The 26,517-nt window shown below is 39.7% G+C and overlaps 1 protein-coding gene across 4 annotated transcripts in view; it reads left to right on the top strand.

Moving 5' to 3' along the window:
- Positions 1 to 26,517, top strand: part of LOC124879749 (ras/Rap GTPase-activating protein SynGAP-like) — a 91,691-nt gene that overhangs the window by 3,173 nt on the left and 62,001 nt on the right. For 3 of the 4 annotated variants that reach the window (XM_047384475.1, XM_047384477.1, XM_047384476.1), the window contains exon 3: positions 11,335 to 11,438. The exons of the other annotated variant lie outside the window; for it this stretch is intronic. In XM_047384475.1, the coding sequence (XP_047240431.1) occupies positions 11,335 to 11,438 (104 nt within the window). The remainder of the gene's footprint in view (positions 1 to 11,334; positions 11,439 to 26,517) is intronic. 4 annotated transcript variants of the gene reach the window in all.

Raw genomic sequence — 26,517 nt, forward strand, 5'->3', positions numbered from 1 at the left:
GTCATTTTTGTACACAGTGGGCTTTCCCATCTTAACCAAAAACAATGCAGAGGGGTAAAAAGGGCTTGTGTTAATAAAACATCTGTGGTTCCACTTTTGATGGACTCCTGATCGCTCAGAGTGGACTTCCTCCTCCTCCACATAACACCGCTATTTGCATCTCATGCATCTTTTCATACAGTAATTTTGTTGGTTTAGCTGTAATAAAAAGGCATGAATCACTGACATCAATTAGTTTCTCTCAATTTATTGCAAACTGTTGAGAATCTGGACTGTTAGCTGCTCTGTCGCAGTTGTCAACTGAGAGTCTGACAGCCGGCAAGCGTTTACTTTCCTCCAGCACTGAGTTTCCGTCATAATTCTCCCCTTTTTCAGCCATTGTCAGTGCAACGCATGGATGGAGCTTTATCGCTCTACCAAGAACAGAAAGGATCTGTCAGTCTGCTTGAATTTTCGCTAAAAATGAAAATGTAAAAAGCTATCTGAGCAAACTTCTGTCCTGGAGTTTCCTCAAATTGTTTTCTTTTGCTTTGGGCCATGAATATCCAGGCGTCATTTTGTGAAAAACACAAGATACATTTGTCTTCCTACTTATTCTCAAACTAATTTTCTAGCCAATTGTACTGCCTTATTAAATTATCTATGCCTATTGCTGACCATCCAAAAAAGCCTGCTGCTCTTAATTGACAAATTTATCTTAGATTAAAGATTTATTAATTATTAATAAAGACAATCACACATAATCATGGATTAGATTTCTTATTTATCACATTGAGGTGCATTTTTAATGATCAACTAAAAAGAATAAACAAGATGAAATAGTATGTGTTTTGATTAAGGAACTATTGTTCAAAAATGATATAAGATAATTAAAGGTTTAGCTTTTATCAAACATTAACAGGTCTCATGAGTTTAAGGAAGAGGCTTCATGACCTAATAATAATTTGAGTCTGGGAGAAGAAAAAACAGGAGGGAGGAGTTTTTGATTCACCTTTGACACATCAGTTTCGCTGAAACCAGAAAACCACCTTAGCAGAAGAAACAGAATGCCTTACTGTCATAATGGTTTTTTTGTGGTGGACCAGAGGCAGACAAGTACGGAGGAAGCAGAGTGGGATCAAAAAAACTCGTCTTTATTTATAGAGTTCACTCACTTACAGGTGAGGAGTGGGGGGTACAGATATCCTCCAAAACAGAACCCAACAAGATCTGGAGCAGGGCGAGTATCCAAAGGACACGACAAAAAGACACAACGACACCGTGTGGAACAAAGGGCAAGACAGACCTAAATAAGGACGAAGGTGAACATGAAACAAGAGGGCAGGTGATCAGGAAAACAGGGAACAGGTGAGACGTGGAGGCAGGGAGGCAGAGGGAGCAGGTGGAAGCAGACAGAGACAAATGAGGACATGGAGGAGCTAGACCAAGAAACAAACTGTAAAAGCACACCCAGGGAACCAGAACACGGGGAGAACAACAGATCTAAAAAAATACAATAAAACGACACAGTCGACAGAATAGAACCTAGGAAATAAAACACCAGAAACAAGAACTCAAAGACATCAAAACATCTGATTAAACATAAACAAATACAGAACCAAAAACACACTGTGACATTACCTCCCCCTCAAGGTCGGATTCCAGACGACCATAAAAGTCCAAAACAAAACAACCCACCCAGGGTGGGTGGAGGGCCAAAGTCCAAAACAAAACAACCCATTAGGGCGAGACACGGGTACCCAAGTCTATGAGGCTGGCAGTGAAGATGCAGGCTGTCTGGAGGCCGGCAGCGAAGATGCATGCTGTCTGGAGGTCTGCGGCGTGGCCAGAGGAGGCTCTGTGTGGCTGTGGTGTGTCTGGCTGTGGAGTGTCTGGCTGTGGTGTGTCTGGCTGTGGTGTGTCTGGCTGTGGTGTGTCTGGCTGTGGTGTGTCTGGCTGTGATGTGTCAGGCTTGGAGTATGGCTGTGGAGTGTCCTGCATGATTTCAGTGAGAACCCCCCAGAGAAAACCGAGAAGGTGCTCGGGACCTGGAATTGGAGGCAGCCCGTCCATGGGCCCCTCCAGAACATGGCGAGGAAGTGGAGGCAGCCTGCCAACGGGCCCCTCCGGAACATGGCAATGAGGTGAAGGCAGCCCGCCCTCGGGCCCCTCCGGAACATGGCGAGGAAGTGGAGGCAGCCCGCACTCGGGCTCCTCCGGAACATGGCGTGGCGGCCCGACGGCGGCGGGCTGAGGCTCTGTAGACCCAAGGTGGCCGGCTGAGGCCCCATAGACTCGGCGGCAACCGGCTGAGGCCCTGTAGACCCAGCGGCGGCCGGCTGAAGCCCTGAAGATCCGGCGGCGGCACTCACGGCCCCGAGAAGGGGCGCGAAGGGACTTCCAGCTGAGAGTGGTGCTGGAGCGTCAAGCCACCCCCTTCCCAGAAACTCCGCCTCTTGGACTTGGTGCACGAAGCTCAGATCCTCTGGAAAAATCTTCAGGTACTCAGCAAAGCCCATTACCCGCAGCCTCATGAGTTCCGACTGTGGCGTCTCCGGTCCGTACTGGACCCACGCCGGAGAAAACAGATGCGAGGAAGCCGTGGCGGGTGGACCCTCCGTGGAAGCATAGGAGGCGCCCACCTGAATCTTCCCGGTGGCGGCTGCCCTCCGGCGACGACGTCGTCCTGGGCAGGAGGAAAACCCAGCCGGAAACTCTGCTGGGGCTGGTGGAGACGTTTCGGCTGGAGCGGCTGTGGGCGGGCCGAGCTCAGGCGAAACCGCTGCTGACGTGGACTGCTCCGCTGTGCGCTCCTCCGGAGTGAAACTAGCCAGCGGGAGCGATCGAGCTCCAGAACCCTTTGTTGCGACGTCGTGTGGACCCCCAGTAGAGCAAGGAGCTGGGGCATCCCCTTGACCCGCCACGGAGTCTGGGACTGGGGCTCTACGCCTCCGATGCTGCCTGCGGCTGGTGGAGGAGGCAGGTGCTGACCCGCAGCGTAACGGGCCAGTCCCAGGGAGAGGCACCGCCAGTCTGGTGCCCCAGAATGGCGACAGCTGCTCCGAGTCTTGTCCCGGCTGGCATGAGGACCTCTCAGCGGTTCGCCGGAGATACTCCCAAAGAGTGATCTGGTTCTCTCCATCTGCTTGGTCCTTGTGGCGGTGTCGTACTGTCTTAATGGTTTCTTTGTGGTGGACCAGAGGCAGACAAGTACGGAGGAAGCAGAGTGGGATCAAAAAAACTCGTCTTTATTTACAGAGTTCACTCACTTACAGGCGAGGAGTGGGGGGTACAGATATCCTCCAAAACAGAACCCAACAAGATCTGGAGCAGGGCGAGTATCCAAAGGACACGACAAAAAGACATAACGACACCGTGTGGAACAAAGGGCAAGACAGACCTAAATAGGGACGAAGGTGAACATGAAACAAGAGGGCAGGTGATCAGGAAAACAGGGAACAGGTGAGAAGTGGAGGCAGGGAGGCAGAGGGAGCAGGTGAAGCTGACCGAGACAAATGAGGATATGGAGGAGCTAGACGAAGAAACAAACTGTAAAACACACCCAGGGAACCAGATCACGGGGAGAACAACAGATCTAAAAAAAGTACAATAAAACAGTCAACAAAACAGAACCTAGGAAATAAAACACCAGAAAGGGAAACACACTGTGACACACACTGTGACATTTACTTTGGTCTGAATCTTATTGTATCACCACTCAATAATCCAGACTGGGTCTCTGTCCATCAGATTCTGAAGCTGGTGTCCCAGCTTGGCTGATGGAGAAAAAAATCTCTACACAACAGCTGTTTGAACCAGCCTAGGGGTCAGTGGCTCTTTGTCTGGCCCAGGCCACTAGATGTTGAGGATGATGTTGATGTTGGGATGGTTTACCGCTTTGGACCATCTCTGAACTAATTTGGACATAAACAATACCAGAAGTACTCTGATATGTCCATGAGTGACTCTGAGCCCGTTGGAAGTGTGGAGTAAAAATAAAATAAAATTTTGGAATATAAGAACATTTTGTAAAAAATTGATTAAATTAACAAAGCGTACCATACAAACAAATCATTTATCCTAAGCTAATCAGGCTTGGTTCTGGCTCATTTTGGCAGCTCCTTGCTTGTTATGTTTTTCTGTGTTTGAGTCTCAGAACTTAGCTACATCAAGAGCCAACAACTTTAGGGAGAATGAGTTATCATGGGGGTCTGGTAAGCCAATCAGAGCAGACTTTGGACAATGTATGGCCATGTTGCAAGAGTCATCCAATAAGAGAAATATAATCTATTACTTTTTGAATACATTCTTTCGACAAGAGAGAGAAGCAAAAATAAACAATCTCTCAATATAGCAAATTGAATCTCATTAAATGTGAGAGAATCAATCTAGTTGGTCTCTCATTGTCTTCAACGCATAATTATTCTATCAATTTTATCATATGAATTATGTCAAGGTATGACCAATCATGGATCATTTTAAAAGGTTTATTAATTTCTAAATTAGCAACCTAAGATAATGAGATACTCTGACATATAGACATTAAGACAAGCCTTTTTGAACATAGCACTTCTGAATCATCATCAAATTCATGTTAAATTTTCAGGACACCATCAGGGTGTGATAAGAGGTTGTTCTGGCTAAATGTATAAGGGCATTTTATAGGCCCTTGATAAACAGTTAATCTGTGTAAGAGGTCCAATCTGGTGTATTCATGAACATTGCAGGGTACACTTTTGTCAAGCTCCATTCAGACACCTGCTTTTTTACACTTGAATTAGAACAGTTCACCTATCAATGATAAGCGAAAATACTATCAATGATAAGCGAAAATACTACACTTAAGCTGGAAAAAATGTTTGCTGGATTTATATAAAGGCTTCTTAGTTGCAATGCAGATGTTTGCATTTCATCATCAAAAGATGCAGTATGTCATGGCCAAAATGAATGTTTTAATATTTGAAAAGAAGTACAAGGAACACAATGCAGGGACACAATGAGAAAATAACTAGTTTTCCAGTGAAGTACAATCCTATTTTTAACTGCCAACATGTCCACTACTGTGCAGGTAAAATTCTAATTGTTTGATGTAAGTTTGTGCCAATGCATTCAAACTTAAATGTGGAAAGGCAAAACCAGAGCAACAAAAAATGTGATTTCAGTTATTTGTACTTTTTTCTGTGTTTTACAGGTCAAACCCAGTGTACTTCACATTCTGTCTCACAAACTTCAATAGTTTGCTAATCTACTTCAACTTCTAAATATTTGGCTTGCACAAAATCTTGATAAAAATTAAGGTTAAACTTTACCATGAGATTTCTCCCATAAAATGTTTTCTCCCAAAAGATGTTCTGGTATTGTAAGATGAATTTCAACATTTTTTTGCATCTTTCATTGTGGTAATGTGTGCAATAAAATCAATAAAACAAGGTTTTTTTTAATGTAATGTATAGGCGCATTCTGTGGAAGGAACAGTTCAGGAGAGCAGGAAGGGACATACGGTACTATCTACATGTTCTTTGTGCCTTTCAGCAAAGAGTGACAAAAGTACTTTTTTAAGGGACCTGATGTAATCTCACAAAGCTTGGCATTTAGACTAGTTGATGATAACAGTCCAAATGGTCCATTTTATTTTCAGTCTGGAGAATTTTCTGTCCATGTCCTGCTAAAACGATACAAAATACAGATTTTCCTTCTTTTTCACGGTGCCCAAGAGAAGTCAATGACACCCTCTAAACAAGGTTAACACGATACTTATTTACATTGTTCACCTGTAGCTGATTTATGTAAATGTGCCTGATGAAGATTTCATAATTAAATCCCACACTAATGTAGTTCTCTCTGAAGTAACGAATGTCCTTGATGTAGTACAATCTAGAGGATTGGAAATGATGAGTGTTTGTTTCTTACTTTTATTCTTCATTAAACTTAATAAAAATAAAAAAAAATTGCCTTGGGTCAAACTTCTAACCAGTTCATAAATCTATTTACTCCCTGCAGGGCTCCATTTTATCTCAACTTGCTTCCTTTTCTAATCTGTAAACCAACTATTTCAAACCCATCTAATTAAACCAAAGAGTGCCACTTTTTTCATTCTGTAGTTATTTATTTTATTGAACTATGAGGACAAATAAATATAAAAATGCTAGAAGCTCACTAATAATTAATTAATTTCTAGATATTTTATCTTATACTATATTTATTGTGATCCGATTCTCATTTGGGTCAGTTGAGCTATGTGAAATATGACACATTTTGACCCCTGATCAAACCAAAATAACTTTGAGTGATCTCACACTGTTATGTATTACCTATTCAAATTTAGTACGAGGTGCTGCAAGTTGATGCATGGTCAGTAAGAACTCTTCCGTGGCAGACAGCTTCCCTGAAATGACCGGCACCTTTAAGAGATTTCATAGACGATTTTGAAATCTTTGAGGGCTATTTTTTAAACAGTTTGCTATTATGTTCATCGGTGTGTTCAGAAAAATCTAGATTTTTGCTGTTCACAGGCGAAATCTGAGTCAATTCCTTTCTCTATATCTTAGTCCAAGATGGTAGGGATAGTAAAAGCATCAATATTACTTCGGAGGGGTATAGTTAATTCGGAATGCTTCTTGCACGTTTACATAGAGAATTTTTTAAAGCCCAACTTCAATTTAAGAACTATGAGCTGTGCTGACCAATTACCTCACAAATCCAATTATTTTACCAGTTACTAAATTAATGAAACCAAGTATTATGTGTTCCTATGTGTTACAGTTGGCATTAAAGCTCATATTCCAAAAAGGCATTAAAACATAGTATGCTATTGTATGTCTCATTTTGTTGTTAAAAATTTAAGCAACACTCACTGTCCTTAAAAGTCTAGATATATAGATAAAGAGCTAAAGACTCTTTTTGTGTTTTTTGCCAATCTGTGTTTGGAGTCAGCCGGGACATGATATTAATTATTTCAATAATATTATTTATTTATTTATTGTTGTTTTGATTTTGTTTTATTGCACCTAAAATAACCTGAATAAACACTTACTAAAATTAGTAGTAGTTTTCAATAAGTCTCCTGAATATTATATTATAACTTTTTTTGTTCTGCCCTTTTAAGAGTAACACCAGTATAACAAGCTGGTTAGTTAGTCAAGCTATCTGCTCCGTTATCCAGCCCACAGTTGGTTGTTTAACCAACAAGCTGCTCATAATTTGCCTGCTGTTGTGAAACTGCAGTAAGAGTAATGTGGCGATGCTATAGTATGTAATCAGTCAGTAAGTCATGACTGTGGAAATATTTACAGGCTATCTAATTTGTTATTCCTGCAGGCAAAGGATAGGTGCTGCACCATTTTACTCTGCCAGTTGTACAGCAGTGTGCTGCAAATGGTTGGTGGAGCGGACATTACTTTTGTATTTATTATTTATTTTTATGCGTTTATGAGAAAATCCTGGTCACTCCAACACTTTGTCTTGGATTATTAATACAGTATAGCCAAGTACAGCTGGGTTATGTGGACAAACAAATTACATTATTATTATTTTCTGTATTGACTGGTTTAAAGAATTATCATATGTCTTCAAATTGTTAGTCTAATTTCCTAAGATAGTATCTGTTTCAACACAAACTTAAAGTTAAAATAGGTATAAAACACTCATACTAACTAATAAGCCTTTTATTCAAACTTGTCATAAACTAAACACAGAATTCCCTTAAAAATGTCAGGATTAATGGATTAATAATCACACTTTCTCAAATAGCAAGATACACAAATCCCAGTGGCAGTACTATTTAAAAGTGCAAATATGTTTGAGTAAAACCAGAAAACACTGCTTATCCAGTTCACACTACTATTTGCTATCTCTTCACCATCCTGTAAAAATGCTTCAATAATGGGAACCTCATGATCTACCTGTTGGGTCAAATGCATTAGTGCACCTTTATAATGGTTATTGACTTTTTCTGTTTCTTGATAAATTAATACAATTATTTAATTGCCCAGCATTAATTACTAATTAAATGAAGGCCAGTTTTGGCCTATATTTGTTCTAATGAGTTTTGAAACTGCTTAAATGTACCAGTATGACTTTTTTGTGATGACCTGGGTTGTAGTTTAAAAACAAAGATTTTAAAACTTTTGTTTCATTGCATTCATGTTTTTTTTCTTTCTGTTGAATGTTTCACCTTCACTGTGGACAATCTGAACCCCTTTACAATGATATTAGTGAGAATTTTCACAGTGGAAAGTTCTCACCTAAAAGCTCACAGCTATGCCAGACAGTTTTGGTCCAATGAAATAGTTTCACTCAGTGCAGTTTAGAGATTTGAAGCCTGCATTTTGGAAAGCCACTCTAGACAGGAGATATTCAACATCTAATAAATGTATCATGTTTAAGGATTTTGGATTTATCAGTAGGCAAAAGAGAAGTATATAGCATTTTGTGAGCAGGTAATTGAACTGTTTTTAAAGCAAAAATCATACCAGATATAGGTGAAATTTAAAGGCAGAGTGTTTTCCAGCACCTGCTAACATAACTAGGGGTAATCTCAGAATGCTGATGTGTTATCAAAAATGCTTATCAATTAATCATGGTAGCAGCTTGTGCTAGCTTGGTGACATTTAGCTTGGAAAGGGCAACTAAAGGCTATATGAAGAAAAACATCCTGCACAAAAACATCATGTTTCAGGATGCAATCAAGACTGATTATACCTCCAATATGTTATTTTACCCGACTTATTCTGATAAACGTTGGGTTTTCTGAGAGGAATTTACTGCTCACCAGAATCAACAGATCAACTTGTAACTGTATATAGTGCTCTGCAAAAATATTCAAACCATTTGAAAATGTTTCACACTTCGTCCATGTTACAATCACAAACTTCGATGTTTTTAGAGGATTTTATGTGAGAGAACAGAAAGTTATGCATGATTGTGAAGACGAAGACAAATGATAAATGGTTTTCAGGATTTTTCACTATTACAAATCTGAAAAAATGTACTGTGGGTTTCAATTAGTTTTCTTTGCAAAATAGCTCATGTTCAGACAGACTGGAATGAGACGTTCAGTGCAATCAATTTTTAGATGTCACAGATTCTTGTCTGAAAATACAATATTTACCGCTGCAAACCCTTTAACTTCTCTCATTTTGCTGTTTAGATTCAAATGTGTTTGAGTAAAATAAACACTTTTTTCCCCCTCTTTTAACAACTGACAACGTTTCTCCAAAGTAAAAAAAAAAAGCTGTTTTTTTACACCTCAAAACAAAGAAATCATGTTAATTTCCATCTTTAAACCACACAATATATTAATGTTTCACCTAAGGAGAGTTCATAACCTTCATTTTTGATCAAGGCTTCCATATGTCTTGACATGCTCTGTGCTAGTCAAGGGGTCTCCAACTCTAGTCCTTGAGAGCTACTGTCCTGCATCTTTTAGATGCATTTCTGTTCCAATATCTGAATCAAACCAATAAATTGTTATTCGGCCTCTGGAATACTTGTTAACATGTAAATCAGCCATTTGATTCAGGTGTGAGAGCAGGGATTCATTGAAAAGTTGCAGGACAGTGGCTCTTAGGAATGGAGTTGGAGACCCTTGGACTAGCCTTACACATTGCTGTTGGGTTCAGGTGATGAGCTAATCCAGATGTGTCAAATTCCATTCCTCCAGGGTTGGTGTCCTTCAAATGTTAGATGTTCTCTGCTATAACACACTTGAAGCTAATAATAAGGTAATTAGCAGGACTTTTTTAGAACTTGATTTAATGGTTCAGCCATTTGTTTCTGGTGTGTTGAACCAGGGACCAGTGTCCTCCAACCACTGAGGACAGGAGTCTGACACCTCCATGGCTAATCAGCACATCTTTAAACTGCATGATGTGTCCATGACGTGTTGGAAATTCAAGCGACACTGTAATGGAAGGCATTAAGAATCACCACAGTTTCCAAACGAATAAGGTAGACTGGCTTTGCTCCTCAGAGGTAGAACTCTTACAAAAACAGGCCATTTTGAATTAAAAGTCCAGTTTTCCATGACAACCTTTCTGGTTTTAGAGAAGGCTATGGCAACTTTCCAAACTCACTCATATAGGTATAATTTGGTCAAACTAGTATATCTTCACTTCCCTGCTTGTTGAGTTTTCTCTCCCTGTGTGTATGTGCGGTACACCGAGCACAACGCCATAACAATGCTGTCAAGGCAATATCTGCGCAGCTTGAAATAAACTTCCTAAAATATTAAAAAAGTGTAAAGGGGAATTAGAACCCCTCCATCAAAATGTAGTCGTTGGCCAGGGTGACTGTTGGAAAAATGTATATAAGTTATCATTGTTTAGTTTAAATCATGTTTATGTCTGAAGTTCTACTTTAGTTAAGATGATTCCTATGATTGCTTTTTTAGTGTGAAAAAGTGTTTGTGGAAGGTTTAGGAATGCGGTCTGGAGTGGATCACTCTCTGGACATGACAAGCTTATACCATATATGGGAATGACTACTCTTTTAGGTTGAAATCTCTGTAAGAATTGGCTGAACCAATTCCTGCTTTTTGCTTGTAGGAATGTGAGTTGTAAATAAAAGGCTAGTGCAAGGATATTTCCCTTTGTGAGAAGGAAGTTACTGTTCTGGCAGAGGACTGTCTCACCCTTGCAAGTCAAACTTACTTGGTTCACATTGTGTCTTATTTTACACTTGTCTGTGTTTATCAGCTTTCTAACTCTATCAGTGACCTTTGACCCAAACCAGTTTATTTTAGCTTTTGTTATCTGCTCAAGACTTAATACAAAATTTTCTTCCAGACTTGCCATGTATTTACAATAGCTCCGTCCACATTTCCCTTAATTATGAACAGCTTCCAATCCCTCCTAAAAGAAAGAATTCCCACACCATGATGCTGCCACCACCACCATGTTTAATGATGGGGATGGTGTGTTCAGAGTGATGTGTGGTGTTAGTTTTCCACCTCATATAGTATTTTGCATGCGGGCCAAAAAGTCAAATTATGGTAACATCTTACCAGAGCCCTACATGGCTTTGGACAAGTTGCATACAGAATTTCTTATTACGTTCTCTCAATAATGTTGTTCCTCACAGCTTTATCCTTGAACTGTCTGGTGTGTTCCTTATTGGAGAAAAGATGGGGGGGCAAATGTGCTTTTGAGAAAAAAAACTGTGAAAACCATTTATTATTTTCCTTTATCATTTTTTACATTTTGTTAAACAATTTTCCTTCTTAATTTTAGCAATTTGAAACTTTTTTTTTTTTTTACATTTTATGTGTTAATTATTACATAATATCACTGTCACTGTTGAGATTTTTGGTTCATTAAAACTAAAAGTCCAAACTCTACTTGTGTCTGTGCCATATAGCTGCATGGACACTTCTTCAAAGACGTGGCTGCCGCATCAGGGTCAGTTTGGCTTGGTTGGTCAAGCGGAGGTTTGCTGTGGTGGACCTGGAGTTTTAACGCCAAGTGAGTCAGTCTAGACACGAACCGTGTGCTTCTCTGCTCCTGTCAGCTTTGTGTCGTTCCCCAGCCTCGTCCTCCAGTCCGTCCGTTGTGGTCCGCTGAGGTTTTTTTCTCTGTCTGTGTTATCTGTGTTTTTATATGTACCTGCCAGGCTGCTGTTTGCTCTGTTTACAGTGGTGAAAGGTTCTTAATGCCCGTCTGACTTCTGCTTTTTATGTCGTGACTTTCCAGTCCTTCTTTTGAGCATCAACAAAAAATTCCTGTGTATTGAAGGTTTTTTTGTTCCCCTGTATCCTCCATTGGAGCATCACTCTCCTTCTGAGCACCACATTGACACACACCCTTCTGTTTTATGTTGCCATCCTCTGGGCTTGATAGCACCATTCTCCTTTTACACCGCCTTTGATAGACTCCAAGTCTTCCTCCTCTCTTCTTCTGTGGATCAAAGCATCTCCTCCTATTGGCTCCAGGATAGTCAACACAACGAATAAACCTGTTGTTTTTTAATTTCAAACATTAAAACAACAAAGTAAAGAAAATGCAAGGGGGAAACAAACAGGCTATTTGGGATTGTACCTTATTTGAGCTGTGTTTCAGTGACATAATACAGTTGCATTTCAGTATAGGATGGATGTCAGGAAGGATTTTCGGAATCTCATCACCAGTTGTGCACCACTGGTGGAGCAACAGGCAACCTTTACAAATGTTTAGCCCCCCAAACACCAAACCCTCACTATGCCTCCAGCCAAAGCGTATTACTGGAATTAAAAAAAGTATTGATTTAATTAAATATTTATTTCAATCATATAGACGAAACATGTTTTTACTTATGTGTTGTATGGACCTGGGCCTGAGGTTTGGGATGGGTTCTGTTAGCTCACTGCATCCTTACTGTTCCTCCCTCCCTTAATTCCTCCTAAAAAGAAGAGATTTGTTAAATTATTGATCAATTAATCAGATATAAAAAATATATATATTTGTATTTTAATCTACTATTTTTATTTAAACCACTAATTTTCAAATCATATTTTTTTTCTTGAACTCTATATTTTTCCTTTGTTTATTTAATACAAGTGGATTTCTTGTTGTTTTATTTTTCCTACCCCTTTCATTTGTTTCAAATTTATTACCTCTCTAATATATTTAAAATGTTTTTTTCCTTAAAAATATATTATTTTTCAAATTATTTTACTATCCTTTTATTTGTTAAGCACTGATATATTTCCCCCTCTAATATACCCCTATTGTATTTTTTTACCCAGCAGATTTCCTTGAGCCCATTTATTTCCATCTTTCTTTTTTACCTTACTTGGTCGCTGGATTGTCTTTTCCTCGTCAACATAAGGAAGAAATGTAAATGCGAACGGGACGGGACAGAGACAGAGGGGGCGGTCTTTGGACCAGCCTGCCTGGTTCTGAAAAGGCAGAAATGGCAAACTTAACTTTTGTCATGTTGCTAAAGAAGTCAGGAGCATTGTGGATTTGGTGGTAGAGCGCTGTTAGTCGGGATAATTTCCTGATACTTCTTGACTGTAACTGAGAAAATACTTCAGTTTGTCGAAGTAGTTTAGAAATTTAGATCATTTAAATCATTTAGAAATGCCACATGAAATATAAATAAAACAGTGACATTTATAGAAACTCTTAATCATCCTTGAATGACAGTTTACTTTAAAAGGTTAATATGTTGAATAACATTGGCCATATTTACTGGGGATTTATTGTTGAAAAGTGTGTATCTTACTATTATTCAGAAAGTATCATTGTAAATGTTTAAAGATGCTAATTTAACGTTGATGTTCTTGTAGTATGTTTCCCCTAGTTTGTGAAAAGTCTGTCATTGAGTGATGCTTTTGTTTTGAAAGTGCGTCCGAAAACATGACTTCATCTTAGTACTTCGGCAAACTGAAGTATTCTCCCAGTTACAGTCAACAGGATACAGTAAACTATCCCGACCAACAGCGCTATCGACCACCAAATCCACAATGCTCCTGACTTCTTTAGGAACATGACAGAAGTTAAGTAAGCCGTTACTGCTAGCTCCTTTTCAGACCCAGGCAGAGGCTCAGCTGCTACTTTGTAGAGGCTTGACCTCAGCCAATAGGAGAGAAAGTGAGGCGGTGACGCTGGTCCAAAGACCGCCCCCTCTGTCTCAGTCCCGCCCCTGTTCATAATTACGTTTGTTCCTCATGTTGAGGAGGAAAAGACAATACAGCGAAGTAATGTGAAAAAGAAAGATGGAAATAAATGGGCTCAGGGAAATCCATCGGGTAAAAAAATACAATAGGGGTACATTAGAAGGGAAATACACTGCTGAAAAAAATAAAGGGAACACTTAACACAATATAACTCCAAGTAAATCAAACTTCTGTGAAATCAAACTGTCCACTTAGGAAGCAACACTGATTGACAATCAATTTCACAGCTGTTGATCAAATGGAATAGACAACAGGGGGAAATCTTTGGCGATTAGCAAGACACTCAATAAAGGAGTGGTTCTGCAGGTGGGGACCACAGACCACTTCACAGTACCTATGCTTTCTGGCTGATGTTTTGGTCACTTTTGAATGTTGGTGGTGCTTTCACACCCGCGGTAGCATGAGACGGACTCTACAACCCACACAAGAGGCTCAGGTAGTGCAGCTCATCCAGGATGGCACATCAATGCGAGCTGTGGCAAGAAGGTTTGCTGTGTCTGTCAGCGTAGTGTCCAGAGCCTGGAGGTGCTACCAGGATACAGGCCAGTACACCAGGAGACGTGGAGGAGGCCGTAGGAGGGCAACAACCCAGCAGCAGTACCCCTACCTCCGCCTTTGTGCAAGGAGGAACAGGAGGAGCACTGCCAGAGTCCTGCAAAATGACCTCCAGCAGGCCACAAATGTGCATGTGTCTGCACAAACGGTTAGAAACCGACTCCATGAGGATGGTATGAGGGCCTGATGTCCACAATGGGGGTTGTGCTCACAGCCCAACACCGTGCAGGACGCTTGGCATTTGCCAGAGAACACCAGGATTGGCAAATTCGCCACTGGCACCCTGTGCTCTTCACAGATGAAAGCAGGTTCACGCTGAGTACAAGTGACAGACGAGACAGAGTCTGGAGACACCGTGGAGAGCGATCTGCCGCCTGCAACATCCTTCAGCAGGACCGGTTTGGCAGTGGGTCAGTAATGGTGTGGGGTGGCACATCTCACCGAGATGAGATCCTCAGACCCCTTGTGAGACCATATGCAGGTGCGGTTGGCCCTGGGTTCCTCCTAATGCAGGACAATGCTAGACCTCTTGTGGCTGGAATGTGTCAGCAGGTCCTGCAAGATGAAGACATTGAAGCTATGGACTGGCCCGCCCATTCCCCAGACCTGAATCCGATTGAGCACATCTGGGACATTGTGTCTCGCTCCATCCACCGACGTCACGTTGCACCACAGACTGTCCAGGAGTTGGTGGATGCTTTAGTCCAGGTCTGGGAGGAGATCCCTCAGGAGACCATCCGCCGTCTCATCAGGAGCATGCCCAGGTGTTGTAGGGAGGTCATACAGACACGTTGAGGCCACACACAATACTGAACCTCATTTTGACTTGTTTTAAGGACATTACATCAAAGTTGGATCAGCCTGTAGTGTATTTTTCCACTTTAATTTTGTGTGTGAATCCAAATCCAGGCCTTCATTGGTTAATAAATTTGATTTCCATTGATGATTTGTGTGATTTTGTTGTCAGCACATTCAACTTTGTACAGAACAAAGTATTCAATGAGAATATTTCATTCATTCAGATCTAGGATGTGTTATTTGAGTGTTCCCTTTATTTTGTTGAGCTGTGTATATCGGTGCTTAACAAATAAAAGGATAGTAAAATATTTGAAAAATAATATATTTTTAAGTAAAAAAAAACATGTTTTAAATATATTTGAGTGGTCTTAAATTTGAAAGAAATAAATGGGTTAGGAAAAATAAAACGACAAGAAATCCACTTGTATTATATAAACAAAAGAAAAATATAGAGTTAAAAAAAATATATGATTTGAAAAGTAGTGTTTTTAATACAAATAGTAGATAGTTGAGTAAAATACTCGTACTCGTCGTACTCGTCGTCTTCCGCTTTATCCAGGACCGGGTTGCGGGGGCAGCAGACTCAGCAGAGACGCCCAGACGTCCCTCTCCCCAGACACCTCCTCCAGCCCAAGGCGTTCCCAGGCCAGCCGAGAGACACAGTCCCTCCAGCGTGTCCTGGGCCGTCCCCTGGGCCTCCTCCCGGTGGGACGTGCCTGGAACACCTCCCGAGGAAGGCGTCCAGGAGGTATCCGGTATAGATGCCCGAGCCACCTCAACTGGCTCCTCTCGATGTGGAGGAGTAGTGGCTCTACTTCGAACCCCTCCCGGATGGCCGAGCTCCTCACCCTATCTCTAAGGGAGTGCCCGGCCACCCTACGGAGGAAGCTCATTTCCGCTGCTTGTATCCGGGATCTCGTTCTTTCGGTCATGACCCAAAGTTCATGGCCATAGGTGAGGGTAGGAACGTAGACCGACCGGTAAATCGAGAGCTTCGCTTTTCGGCTCAGCTCTCTTCACCACAACGAACCGGCACAGCGCCCCTATTACTGTGGCAGCCGCACCGATCCGTCTGTCGATCTCCCGCTCCATTCTTCCCTCACTTGTGAACAAGACCCCGAGATACTTAAACTCCTCCACTTGAGGCAGGAACTCCCCTTCAACTTGAAGAGGACAAGCCACCCTTTTCCGGTCGAGAACCATGGCCTTGGACTTGGAGGAGCTGATCTTCATCCCAACCACTTCACACTCGGCTGCGAACCGCCCCAGTGCATGCTGTAGGTCTTGACTAGAGGGGACCAGCAGGACCACGTCATCTGCAAAAAGAAGAGACGAATCCTCTGGTCCCCAAACCAGAGGAAAATAGAAATATATATATTTTTATATCCGATTAATTAATCAATAATTTAATAAATCTCTTCTTTTTATTATATAATTTATATTTTTAGCCACTTTTTGGCCCAGCATATTTTTTATTGATTCATTTATTTATTTCTGTATTTATTCTTAATTATGGCGGGATCGGTCCTCCATAGTCACCCCCTTGAAACCTTACTCGAGCTACCCCTGCTAAACACTAGTTCTTTATTTTAGATCTATCCATTCACAAGCACGGTAGTGAGACTTCTTAATAAATTAGTAGAAATGAAGGTAGTTTGATGGAGAGCAGTGCACAGGCTAGCAAACATGTTCCTATGGTAACTAGGCCACACTCCCCTTTGGCTAGAGCTCACAGATGAGCAGAGAGACGGGCAGGAGAAAGACAGGAATGCTGGAAAGAAAAACACACATGTTGGAGAACAACTTCTGTTTATTTAGTTAGGTTGTTGCTGTTGTTGAGCAACATTAGCTCTCCCTTAGGAAATGCTAGTCACAAAATGCTGCAAGTCAACTTGTTTGTGACTGAGTTTAGCTGTCTTTCTCAAAATGTTTATCAGGATTTAGGCTGATTGCAGTTTTTTTCCAGTGAACCTCTGCCGCCCACAGTGCCCCCTCTTCCTGAACCCCTCCACCCACCACTTCTTTTAAATCCCGCAGCTCTGCCTCTTCTGTGCAGTGTGCATTTACCTCGTTACGGTGTTGTTTCTAAACATAGTGCCAGGATGGCTCTGAATGCAGTCAAAGGTGAAGCTCTCTCTCTCTCTATTTTTTTATTTTTTTTACATAAACATGATTGTCCACCTTGCTGTTTTTAAAAATCAGTTTTTTGACATACAACAGTATGCTCCACACTCATTGGTACCACTGCTGTCAATACTGTGTCCAACCCCCTTTTTGCCAATAATTAGCACTTTGCTTTCACCTTGGTTGGACCATACAGAGAAAGGGATCAATGGCCATTCCTCTTTTCATAATCTCTTTTGATTTTCCAGAATACTGGGTCCTTCCTTATGCCCTCTTCTTTTCAGCTGATCTCATATGTTTTCTAAATGATTTAAGTCCGCAAACTCTGCTTATCCTGTAAAAAAAAAAGAGTTAATTTTGTTTGCTGGTGAACCATTTCTATGACATTTGATCATATGTTCTGTATCCTTATTCTGCTAAAATACCCCAGCATGATCCAATTTCACTTTGCTGCTACAATCCATGAATGTTTTATTCAAATCTCCTGGTATTCTAAAAATTTCATGATGCCATGCACTATAACAAGGATCCAACAGGCTCACGACATCATATATCCTCCGCCATACTTGACAATGAGCAGGAGATGTGTTTTTCTTGAAATTGTCCTGTTTTTTTTCACATCAGATCCACCTGGAATGTTTGTTGCTAAAAGGTTTTATATTTTGTAAAATCACATTATTGCATGTATGTGTTTCATTTTAATCATGTAGGATGACACAATGCCACAGGAAAATAATGCATTTGAACTGCTGCCCTGTGCATTGGTAGTACACACAAGATAAACCAAACTCCCGTGTCTTCTGACCACTTGTGAGCTGTCATAGACCATTGAAATTTCATTCCAAAAACCTACCTCAACCAGATGCAGCTGAACATGGTTATTTCCACACCCTGGATCCCAGTACACATTCATTATTCAGATCACATCCAAAGTGACACATATACTTTAAAGAAGTGACAGGACTTGATGTTCCACACAATCTGATTTCTGCTGCTAATTCTGTTTTAACAGAATTTCTTTACGTTTTGCGAGATTATGATGGTGCAATCAAAATTCATTTATTTGACACCTTTAAATGTAGAGGTGGCTGTGAATAATGCAGTGTAAAGGTCCTGACGTCTTCTTTATATTCTATATAAATATAGATTCTATATATATATAGAATCTATATTCTATATATATATTCTATATAAATATTGAATATTGTATTCAACTTCCAAAGAAATCTAACTTTCTTTTAAACCTTTGATATAATCCTTAAAAACGTTAGATCAATCTTGGCTTCTTCGTCTTCATATTTTCAGTCCTTTCAAAGAAGAAAGTTTTTTGGTCAGTTGAGTCACTTAACTCTAACCTGTGAATCCTTCAGACATAAAAGCACTCCTAAACTCAATGGATGAACCAATGCTACATGTCTACACATAAATCCTAGAAAAGCTTCGGCAGTTTTAAATTTAAACTTATTTAAATTTAAACCTACTTAAGCTTCAGCAGTTTTATATCTGACCTTTTTGCACCTTATGCTGCGTTCAGACCAAACGCGGTATGTGCGTCAAAAAGGCGTCCAACGCCTCAAGTTGGACGCTTGTGCACTTGAACTCTCGACGCGCGTCAAAAAACTGTGTTGGGAGGAGCTTCCTTTCCCTGTCTCTTGTGTACAATGGCAGATGCAATCGAGAGAGTGGCTTGGCTTTATTTGCTGAATAAAGCAAGAGAACGTCGTCGTCTGGCGCCTCCGCACCGTGTCAGGATTCTCCAGACAATTCAGAGGCGTTCAGAGTTCGGTGAATTTCACCACTTGCTCCAGGAGCTGCGCGCAGAGGACGATCACTTTCAGCGCTATTTTTGTCTGTCCCTGGCCCAGTTTGACAACCTTCTGACCCGCATCGGCGCCCGCATCTCATACCAGGACACCAACTACAGGCGCTCGATTTCAACTGAAGAGCGCCTATCCATATGTATATGGTTAGTTGGCATCTTTCATCAATGATTATTAATGGTAATTATCGTAATGGTTATATATTATTATAAAAAAAAATAATTCTTCTCTGAGAACAAAGTGTAACAGAGTCAAATTCCTTGTTTCTTGTGTGCACAAACTTGGCAATAAAGCAGATTCTGATTATATTTATCCTTTTAAAATGTACTTCTTGAATGTAACATCACAATACTGTGTCAAAACATATTTTATATATTTATATACATATTTTAATAAACACATTGATTCGTCAGCGTGAAACTAGTAGTGGCTGAACATTGCTGGACAGATTTGGCTAGCTAAGAGCCAGGAAAATATTTACCGTGATCAAAGTTTTATTAACTTACCCGAGATACCGACCTCCTCACTGATTGTCCTCCAAGCAAGGTCCTTCCTGTTTCTGTCTCTGTAGTGGTAGTTGGATGTATCATAAATAATTGGATGGGCACAAACCGCAACGATAAGTTTATCCTCCATTGTCTTTGTGAGATTTCCCGGGATCTTTGTGGTCTTTCCGTCACATGATAACAGATTTCCCAACTCAAGCGTCGGACGCTTTGGATGTGCGTAACGTGAGTCAGAGGTTTGAAACGCTCGAAACGCGTCAAGATGCGCCGCGCTGGACTCGTGAGACGCGCCGCAGGACCTCTCGCCGCTCCAAGAGGCGTATCTACATAGATGCCCCTAATGCTCAAACCACATTTGGTCTGAACGCAGCATAAATGATTTATTCATCTTTTATCAAGAAACAAAAACCATTGTAAACACAGTTTGATGGACATAAACAGTACTTATTATAGAGCTAATAGGTGAAAACCTGACACACAGGCAATGCTCACCTTAAGAATGATGGATCTTTCAGAACTTTGCTGTACTTTAAAAAAACATGGCTTTAGGATGGTGTTTATCTGTTGCAGATAATGTTTTAGGCCTGATATTTCTTTTGTACACACGTAGCTATCTGAAAATTAAATTAAAAAGCAGCCAAGGTCCCAAGAAATATATTCAGAAAGCTTGTTTAGAAGGTAAGAAGAGAGTGTGACTACTTGGAACTTTTTGCACATTAGTATTTCGTTCTTCACAGCTGGTTATTTCCATTAAGGATCTGTCACCCTACCATTTGAGTTTATTTCTTAATCTTAAAGGCATTACGATATGAAATCCCTTCGCATTTATTTCTCTAAACTGTACAGCATGTTTGGCATCCACAATTTTAGTCTGTGTTTTGTAAATCACAGCTCATACTAAAACCTCCTGGGGTGTTGCTGCCGGCTTGTCAAAGAGCCACTAAGTGGTTGCAAGGCGCATGTCCTCCTGTCAATCATGCTGATTGTTTGGACAGCTCTGTTCATGATGTGGTTTTAACTTTCAACACACATTTGACCTATTCAGTGCTTTTAGGTTGTGAAACTGGTTGTGTTTCTTATGCAGGAGAGCCACTTTTGTCTGTGAGTTCTTCAAGATTAGAGTTCAGGGTAAATATCCCACATAAATAAAAAACACTTTTATTCTTTGTTTTGGAAGAACTTTGTGGTATCCATCTCTAAAACCTCTGCAGCAAAAGTGAATGTTTAACACTTTCACTTTGCTTAAGCAAATTTATTTGGATACCTGCAGTGACTACCCATTCAAACTGAAACTTAACACCAACCTGTCACTTTGAATGGACTAACTATGTGCAAAAATATTGCTTTCAGTGAGCCATTCAGATTTGAAGCGGCTCAGAGTTTTGACAGGCAGAGCTCAGACAGGAAATCTTCAGCCTTAGTTTTTTATGTCTAACCATAGCTTTGACATCATGATGCACCTGTGTAACTCATTCGGAAGTAGGAACTTTTAATCATTTCTAGTCTCCACACCTTGTAAATTAACAAACTGCCTCCAGGTTTGAGCAACTATTTTTCTACTATAACAATTTTACTGGTTAGGAGATACCCTAACCATAACCCTAATAACCATTAAATCTGTTCAGGGGAAATCTATTACAATAGAACATATTTACAAAGCCCTTACATTAAAAAACACATAAAATGATTCCCAACATGAAATTTGGCCTTCAAATTCTAGAGCTTGGCATGTTTCTGAAGTCAATTTTGGCTGTATCTGTTTAAAATATGTTTATCATCTGTTTAAAAAAAATAATCACAGCATAAAATCTTTGGTGTGTTTTTGTAGACCTGAGTTTATATTTAAATAACTTTAGATCCTAGTAAAGCCCAAAACATTTAAACGTTAACAGTAGAATAAAAAGAGGGTTTGCTTTCTATTTACCATGAAGGTATGAAAAACACCAAATCCCTAATATATCACTTATCACTGACTCAGTAATGTGGTAGACCACATTATCATAATATCATCATTGCTAGTTTAGACTAGATTTAGAATTTCTATGAACTTTATGTCTTCAGGGCATTAGATACATTTCTTATGAACTTACATTACTACATCAGTCATTTGATCATTGTGCTCAAAGAAGAACATGGCTCATCTTTGATAATAAATAAAGCTCAATGCACTTAAAGCCTAATAGTTCTTTCTTTTAGATGTTTTTCTGTTTGTTCTTCTTCTTTAGCCTCGATTCCTGAGCTGAGCATAAGATGTGGTCGATATTGCACCTGCTCATTATACCTACTCCTGCTAAACATTATCTAATCAAGACAAAGTATTTTGATTGATCACTGGACAATGTGACAGTAGGCAATAAAAACTAAATGCCAGGCATATTCATTCATAATTCCAGTCTGGTCACAGCTTTTGTTACATTTTGATTGATTAAGTTTTTTTAAGTTTACATCACTCACTTTTTTTTATTCGCCCCTATGAGAATGGCCCCTGGGCACGTGCCCACATTGCCTTTTGTTAGATTGGGGCTATATATCAGCGTTTATATAGAATTTTGGATTATCTGAGTTTGGTTTTCAGTTTTGTTTTGTCATAAAATGCAGCATAATTTAGCCATTACCAAGCAGTGAACTTAACCCAAAACCAGCAGTGATTTTAGCACCTTAGGATGTTGACACATTTTTGGTTTAGTAGGATTTTTCTGGTGACAGTTAAGTTCTTCTAACTGTTTTTGTTAGACTTTTTTGGCATAGCTGATGACAAGATTCTGCCTTGAAGAAAGATAGGAAGCTGTTATGCTTTACGTAACTGCAATGACTCTGAAATGGATTTGATAAATAAGTTGGCTATGTGCTTTCTTATTTTATCTTGGCCATTGCCAAATTTATTATGTTAATATACTAAAGCACTATTTATCTTGACACATATGCTAAGCATATTATTAGCTGAATTTCTAAGAACACAGGGCTAACACCTCTGTCATATCAAACATTTGGCATGCCAAAGTGAGTGAATCTTCATCAGTATGTCTGCATAAATTGGAAGAAGTGAGATTAGGTCATCTTATTATCAGGTAATTGAATTATCACTCACTTACAGCCATTCATACACCAGTAAACACAAGGCCGTATAATTGCTTTACTATCTGGTTTGCGTTTGGCTGCATAAGCTCCCTCCAGAGTAAATGGACTGAACTTATATAGCGTCTTTCCAGTCATACAGACCACTCAAAGTGCTTTACACTAGAGCCATATTCACGCTCACACATTCATACACCGATACGCAGATCGGTAGGCAACTTGAGGTTAAGTGCCTTTCCCAGGGGCACATCGACATATGGCAGGAGGAAGCTGGAATTGAACCCACAACCTTCTGATTGCAAAATGACTACTCTTCCTACTGAGCCAAAGTCACCTCACTCAATACTCACCTTGAAGCATTACAGACCAGGCACAAAATATTTGCGCTATTTTAAGGCACGATATTATTACTGACTGCAGTGAACTACAAGACAGTCTATGGTCACCAAGTAGGTGTTTTTTTATTTTTTAAATCTCAGCAGAAAATTTGTCAAACTTCCCGGACGTGGGTGTTGCTTGAGATTCACATCCTAAACAGTCCAGCATCATTATCAAATGATAACAATTCCCTGATTCTTGGCTTTTGTGCAAATTTGGGCATCTGGAGAAGATGTGTGGAAGTCACAAATGCAGCAAACTATATGTGGGCGGTTTTAGTCGGCGTTGGTCACAATGGAGTGTAAAAACTACTGATAATTATGATTTGGTCTATTATAATTAATGTATGGATCATGTTGTCATTCAATATTTTTGTCCTAGTCAATTAATTCAGACACAAAAATGTGTAATGTATATGATTCCAACATTGATGAGTGAAAAAAGTAAAAAAAAACAGCAAAACTGTTGCATCTCGCGACACTGAGGTTAATAATAATCAAGAATTAAACGCAGTAACATTTTCTTCAGGTAGTTGGAAATTCACAACTGCCTGAACCACAGCATTTATTGTTTTTCTAAATCTGGCTCCCCATTGAGGCCTTGGCAACTTCTGCTAACTGGCTATCGACAAAATATCTCCTGGATGTTATATAAACAGGACGCTCTTCCCCAGCACTCCCCTACCAGCTGTGTGCTGATAGGACTATGCGGCCAATTGATAAAACTTCCACCTCTCTTCTCAAGGACAATGGCGCTTCTGTCAGTGTTGACAGTCTAATTCTTGCAAACACACTCAGACTTACATTCGCACCCTCAAGATTCCACCGTACCCTTGCTAAATCTTTTCTTATGTGTGTGTTGCTTTCCCCTGCTGAGGTTTTTTGTACTATTTCAGACTCTATTCTGCTCAGAATAGAGTCTGAAATATGATTTTTTTCCCCTCCTATTTTACTTTACCTAAATGTGTGATTTCATTACTTTTCATAGATTTTCAGATTTCAGGACTAACAGCAAAAACCAATTATTACTAGTATTTCATTACTTTTTCATTGATTTTTAGTTTTATCAGAAGGATTACCAGCAAAAACCAAATATTATTAGTAATTTGGACTTTAGCTGCTCTTACACCAATGACCCAGCTTTCTTAATTAGACTACAAGGGACTGTTATTACTTAGTTCAACTTCAGTACCAGTAAAAGCAATATATCCTTAGCACCTGAAAATGTGGATTAAAGCTGTTTTGTACCAGTGACTCCGTGTTAGAACAGTTAGAACTCAGTGGAAAGATGAGACTATTACATTTTTCAGAAGGATTCATAGATTTCTTAGAAGGATTGTAGTATCATTTGATTTGTTTTTCTGTGTCTGTATCTGTTTATTTTCTTTGTAATTGTATTGTAATTGTATGTACAGCGCTTCGAGTGTCTCGTTACTGAAAAGCGCTATATAAATAAACTTACCTTACCTTACCTTCAGCAGTGGAGTCATGCGCTGTGAGTGTGCATTTAGGTTGTAATCAGTAAGTAGCTCACGTTTCATGGAAAACTTTACCTGATAATTCCAGGTCTTTCTAAAGCTCTCTGTGATTGGTCTTTAGCTCTTTAACAATGTGACTGTCATTTTTAGACTCCTCTGTCAGAAACCTTGTGACGAGCCCCCGATCATAGCTGGTTTATGGTGAAATGATGCTCTGTCCATTTCCTGATTATTGCCTCAAAGGTGTTCACTGGAACATTCAAAAGTTTAGAAATATCTCGAAGACCAATGCCAGCAGCATGTTTTGCAACAACAAGGTTGCAAAGGTCTTGAGAGAGGTCTTTGCTTTTATCCATAATGAAATGTTCCTTTGTGAAACCATGGAAATCATTTCATAGGCCAGATTGGACTAAACAACATTACTCTGGAGATGGGAGCAGAAATACTTTATAAAAACTAACAGATTTCAGCTATTTTCTTGGCTTTCTATGCCTTTTTTGACTGTACTTCGTTTAATATCTCCTGTGTCATTCCACTTTATTAAACCTAAATTAACCTATAGATGTAAATGTTTTTATGTCTTTGCATGCACAGACTTTCACTTGGGTAGTTACTAACATCTGGCTTCAATTTCATGTCATTATTGTCACAACAAACATATTTACTAGCACAATTGTTGGCATGTTCAGTACTTATTTTTTTTCCCTGTAATTTTAATTCAAAACCTATTTTACCAAAAGTAAATGTAATGTTCATTCTGATTTAGATAGAACAATATAGTAAAAGGAGCTTTGAACCTTTTAAGGTAACCATATTGACCTACACTATAGACGTTTGGTCCTATAAGAAAAAGAGCAAATTTTCTTCTTCTTGCTGGTTAGCTGTGGTCATGAACTGTATTTACTAGATGGAATATGGCAATTACAGACACTTCCATATGACATGAATGTAATATCTACCCCATCAGGCCTGTCTGTGAGTCACTGGAGACTTGTTGTTGTCAGATGCTACCGGCCAGCCATACTGGGATCCTATATGTTTGTGTCCTGTGACTGGAAATACCTCATCTCTTCAAACTAGAGTGCTGCATCAACAATAAAGCCAGCCAAAATAAAATCTATTTTAGTCAGTCTTGCTCAAGTCTTTTTACCTGAATGGCATCTATCAAAGCATTATTTTTTATTTTTAGAATTAAAGACATGTAGTTGCTTGATTTCATCTATTGCTACCACTTTGCTAAAATGGACACATTCAGTTTTCTGCATTGTGTCTGTTATAACTGAACCAAACTGAAACCTGTCTATATTTTTGTCTGTGGGAATTTGGGCCAGAATGTGTTTTAGGCATCAGTGTTCTCCAGTAGCACCTAATGATGCCATTAGCAAATGAAACTGTGAGAAACTGTTAACACCTTCTATAATACGTGAAAAAACTTGATGCCATTGAAACTTGTTTTTATCAAGTATATCTGCAAATCTGGGACTACCTTGGGTGCTTTTACGGTTTAAAGCCCCACTTCTCTCTATCGATGCTCACTAAAGATCTGATTTATATTTTAATATGTCCTTTTTTTTTGGAATAGCTGTTTAGTATGGGAAGAAACGTTTGCCATTAGAAACTGAATTTGAATTGCTCAGACTGAACCTGTATTTGCGTAATTTAAAATTAAATGCATTGGTTTCACTAAACTGAATCTGAATTTAATGGTTTGAAACTGAATTTATTTGTTTTGAAACTTAATTTGTTTGCTTTGCTTTGTATTGAAAATTCAGTTTGATTACTTTCACTTTATTTTCTATTATTCAATTTCAGTCCCAAAATTCAGTTTTTTGTGTGACACATCCAGATTAATCAAACACAGATTTACAGATTTACAGATGTCATTCACTATTGCTGTGTCCAAATTCAGGGGCTGCATCCTTTGAAGATCGCATTTGTAGGCTGATTATGTCATGGTGAGGCGACAAAGGCTATCCAACTTCCAAGGCTCCTTCAAATGCAGCCAACAAATGCGTCCTTCTTTTCCCCAGATTTGAAGGACGGGTCCGGTGCATCCTCCGTGTTCCACCCTATCCCATGATTACTTGCGGGTTGAAGTAGACTGTTAAACGGAAGTAGCAAAGGCCGGATGAAAGAGCAAAGCTGTGACTA

The sequence above is a fragment of the Girardinichthys multiradiatus genome, chromosome 13 (assembly GCF_021462225.1).
Source record: "Girardinichthys multiradiatus isolate DD_20200921_A chromosome 13, DD_fGirMul_XY1, whole genome shotgun sequence".
Taxonomy (NCBI): Eukaryota; Metazoa; Chordata; class Actinopteri; order Cyprinodontiformes; family Goodeidae; genus Girardinichthys; species Girardinichthys multiradiatus.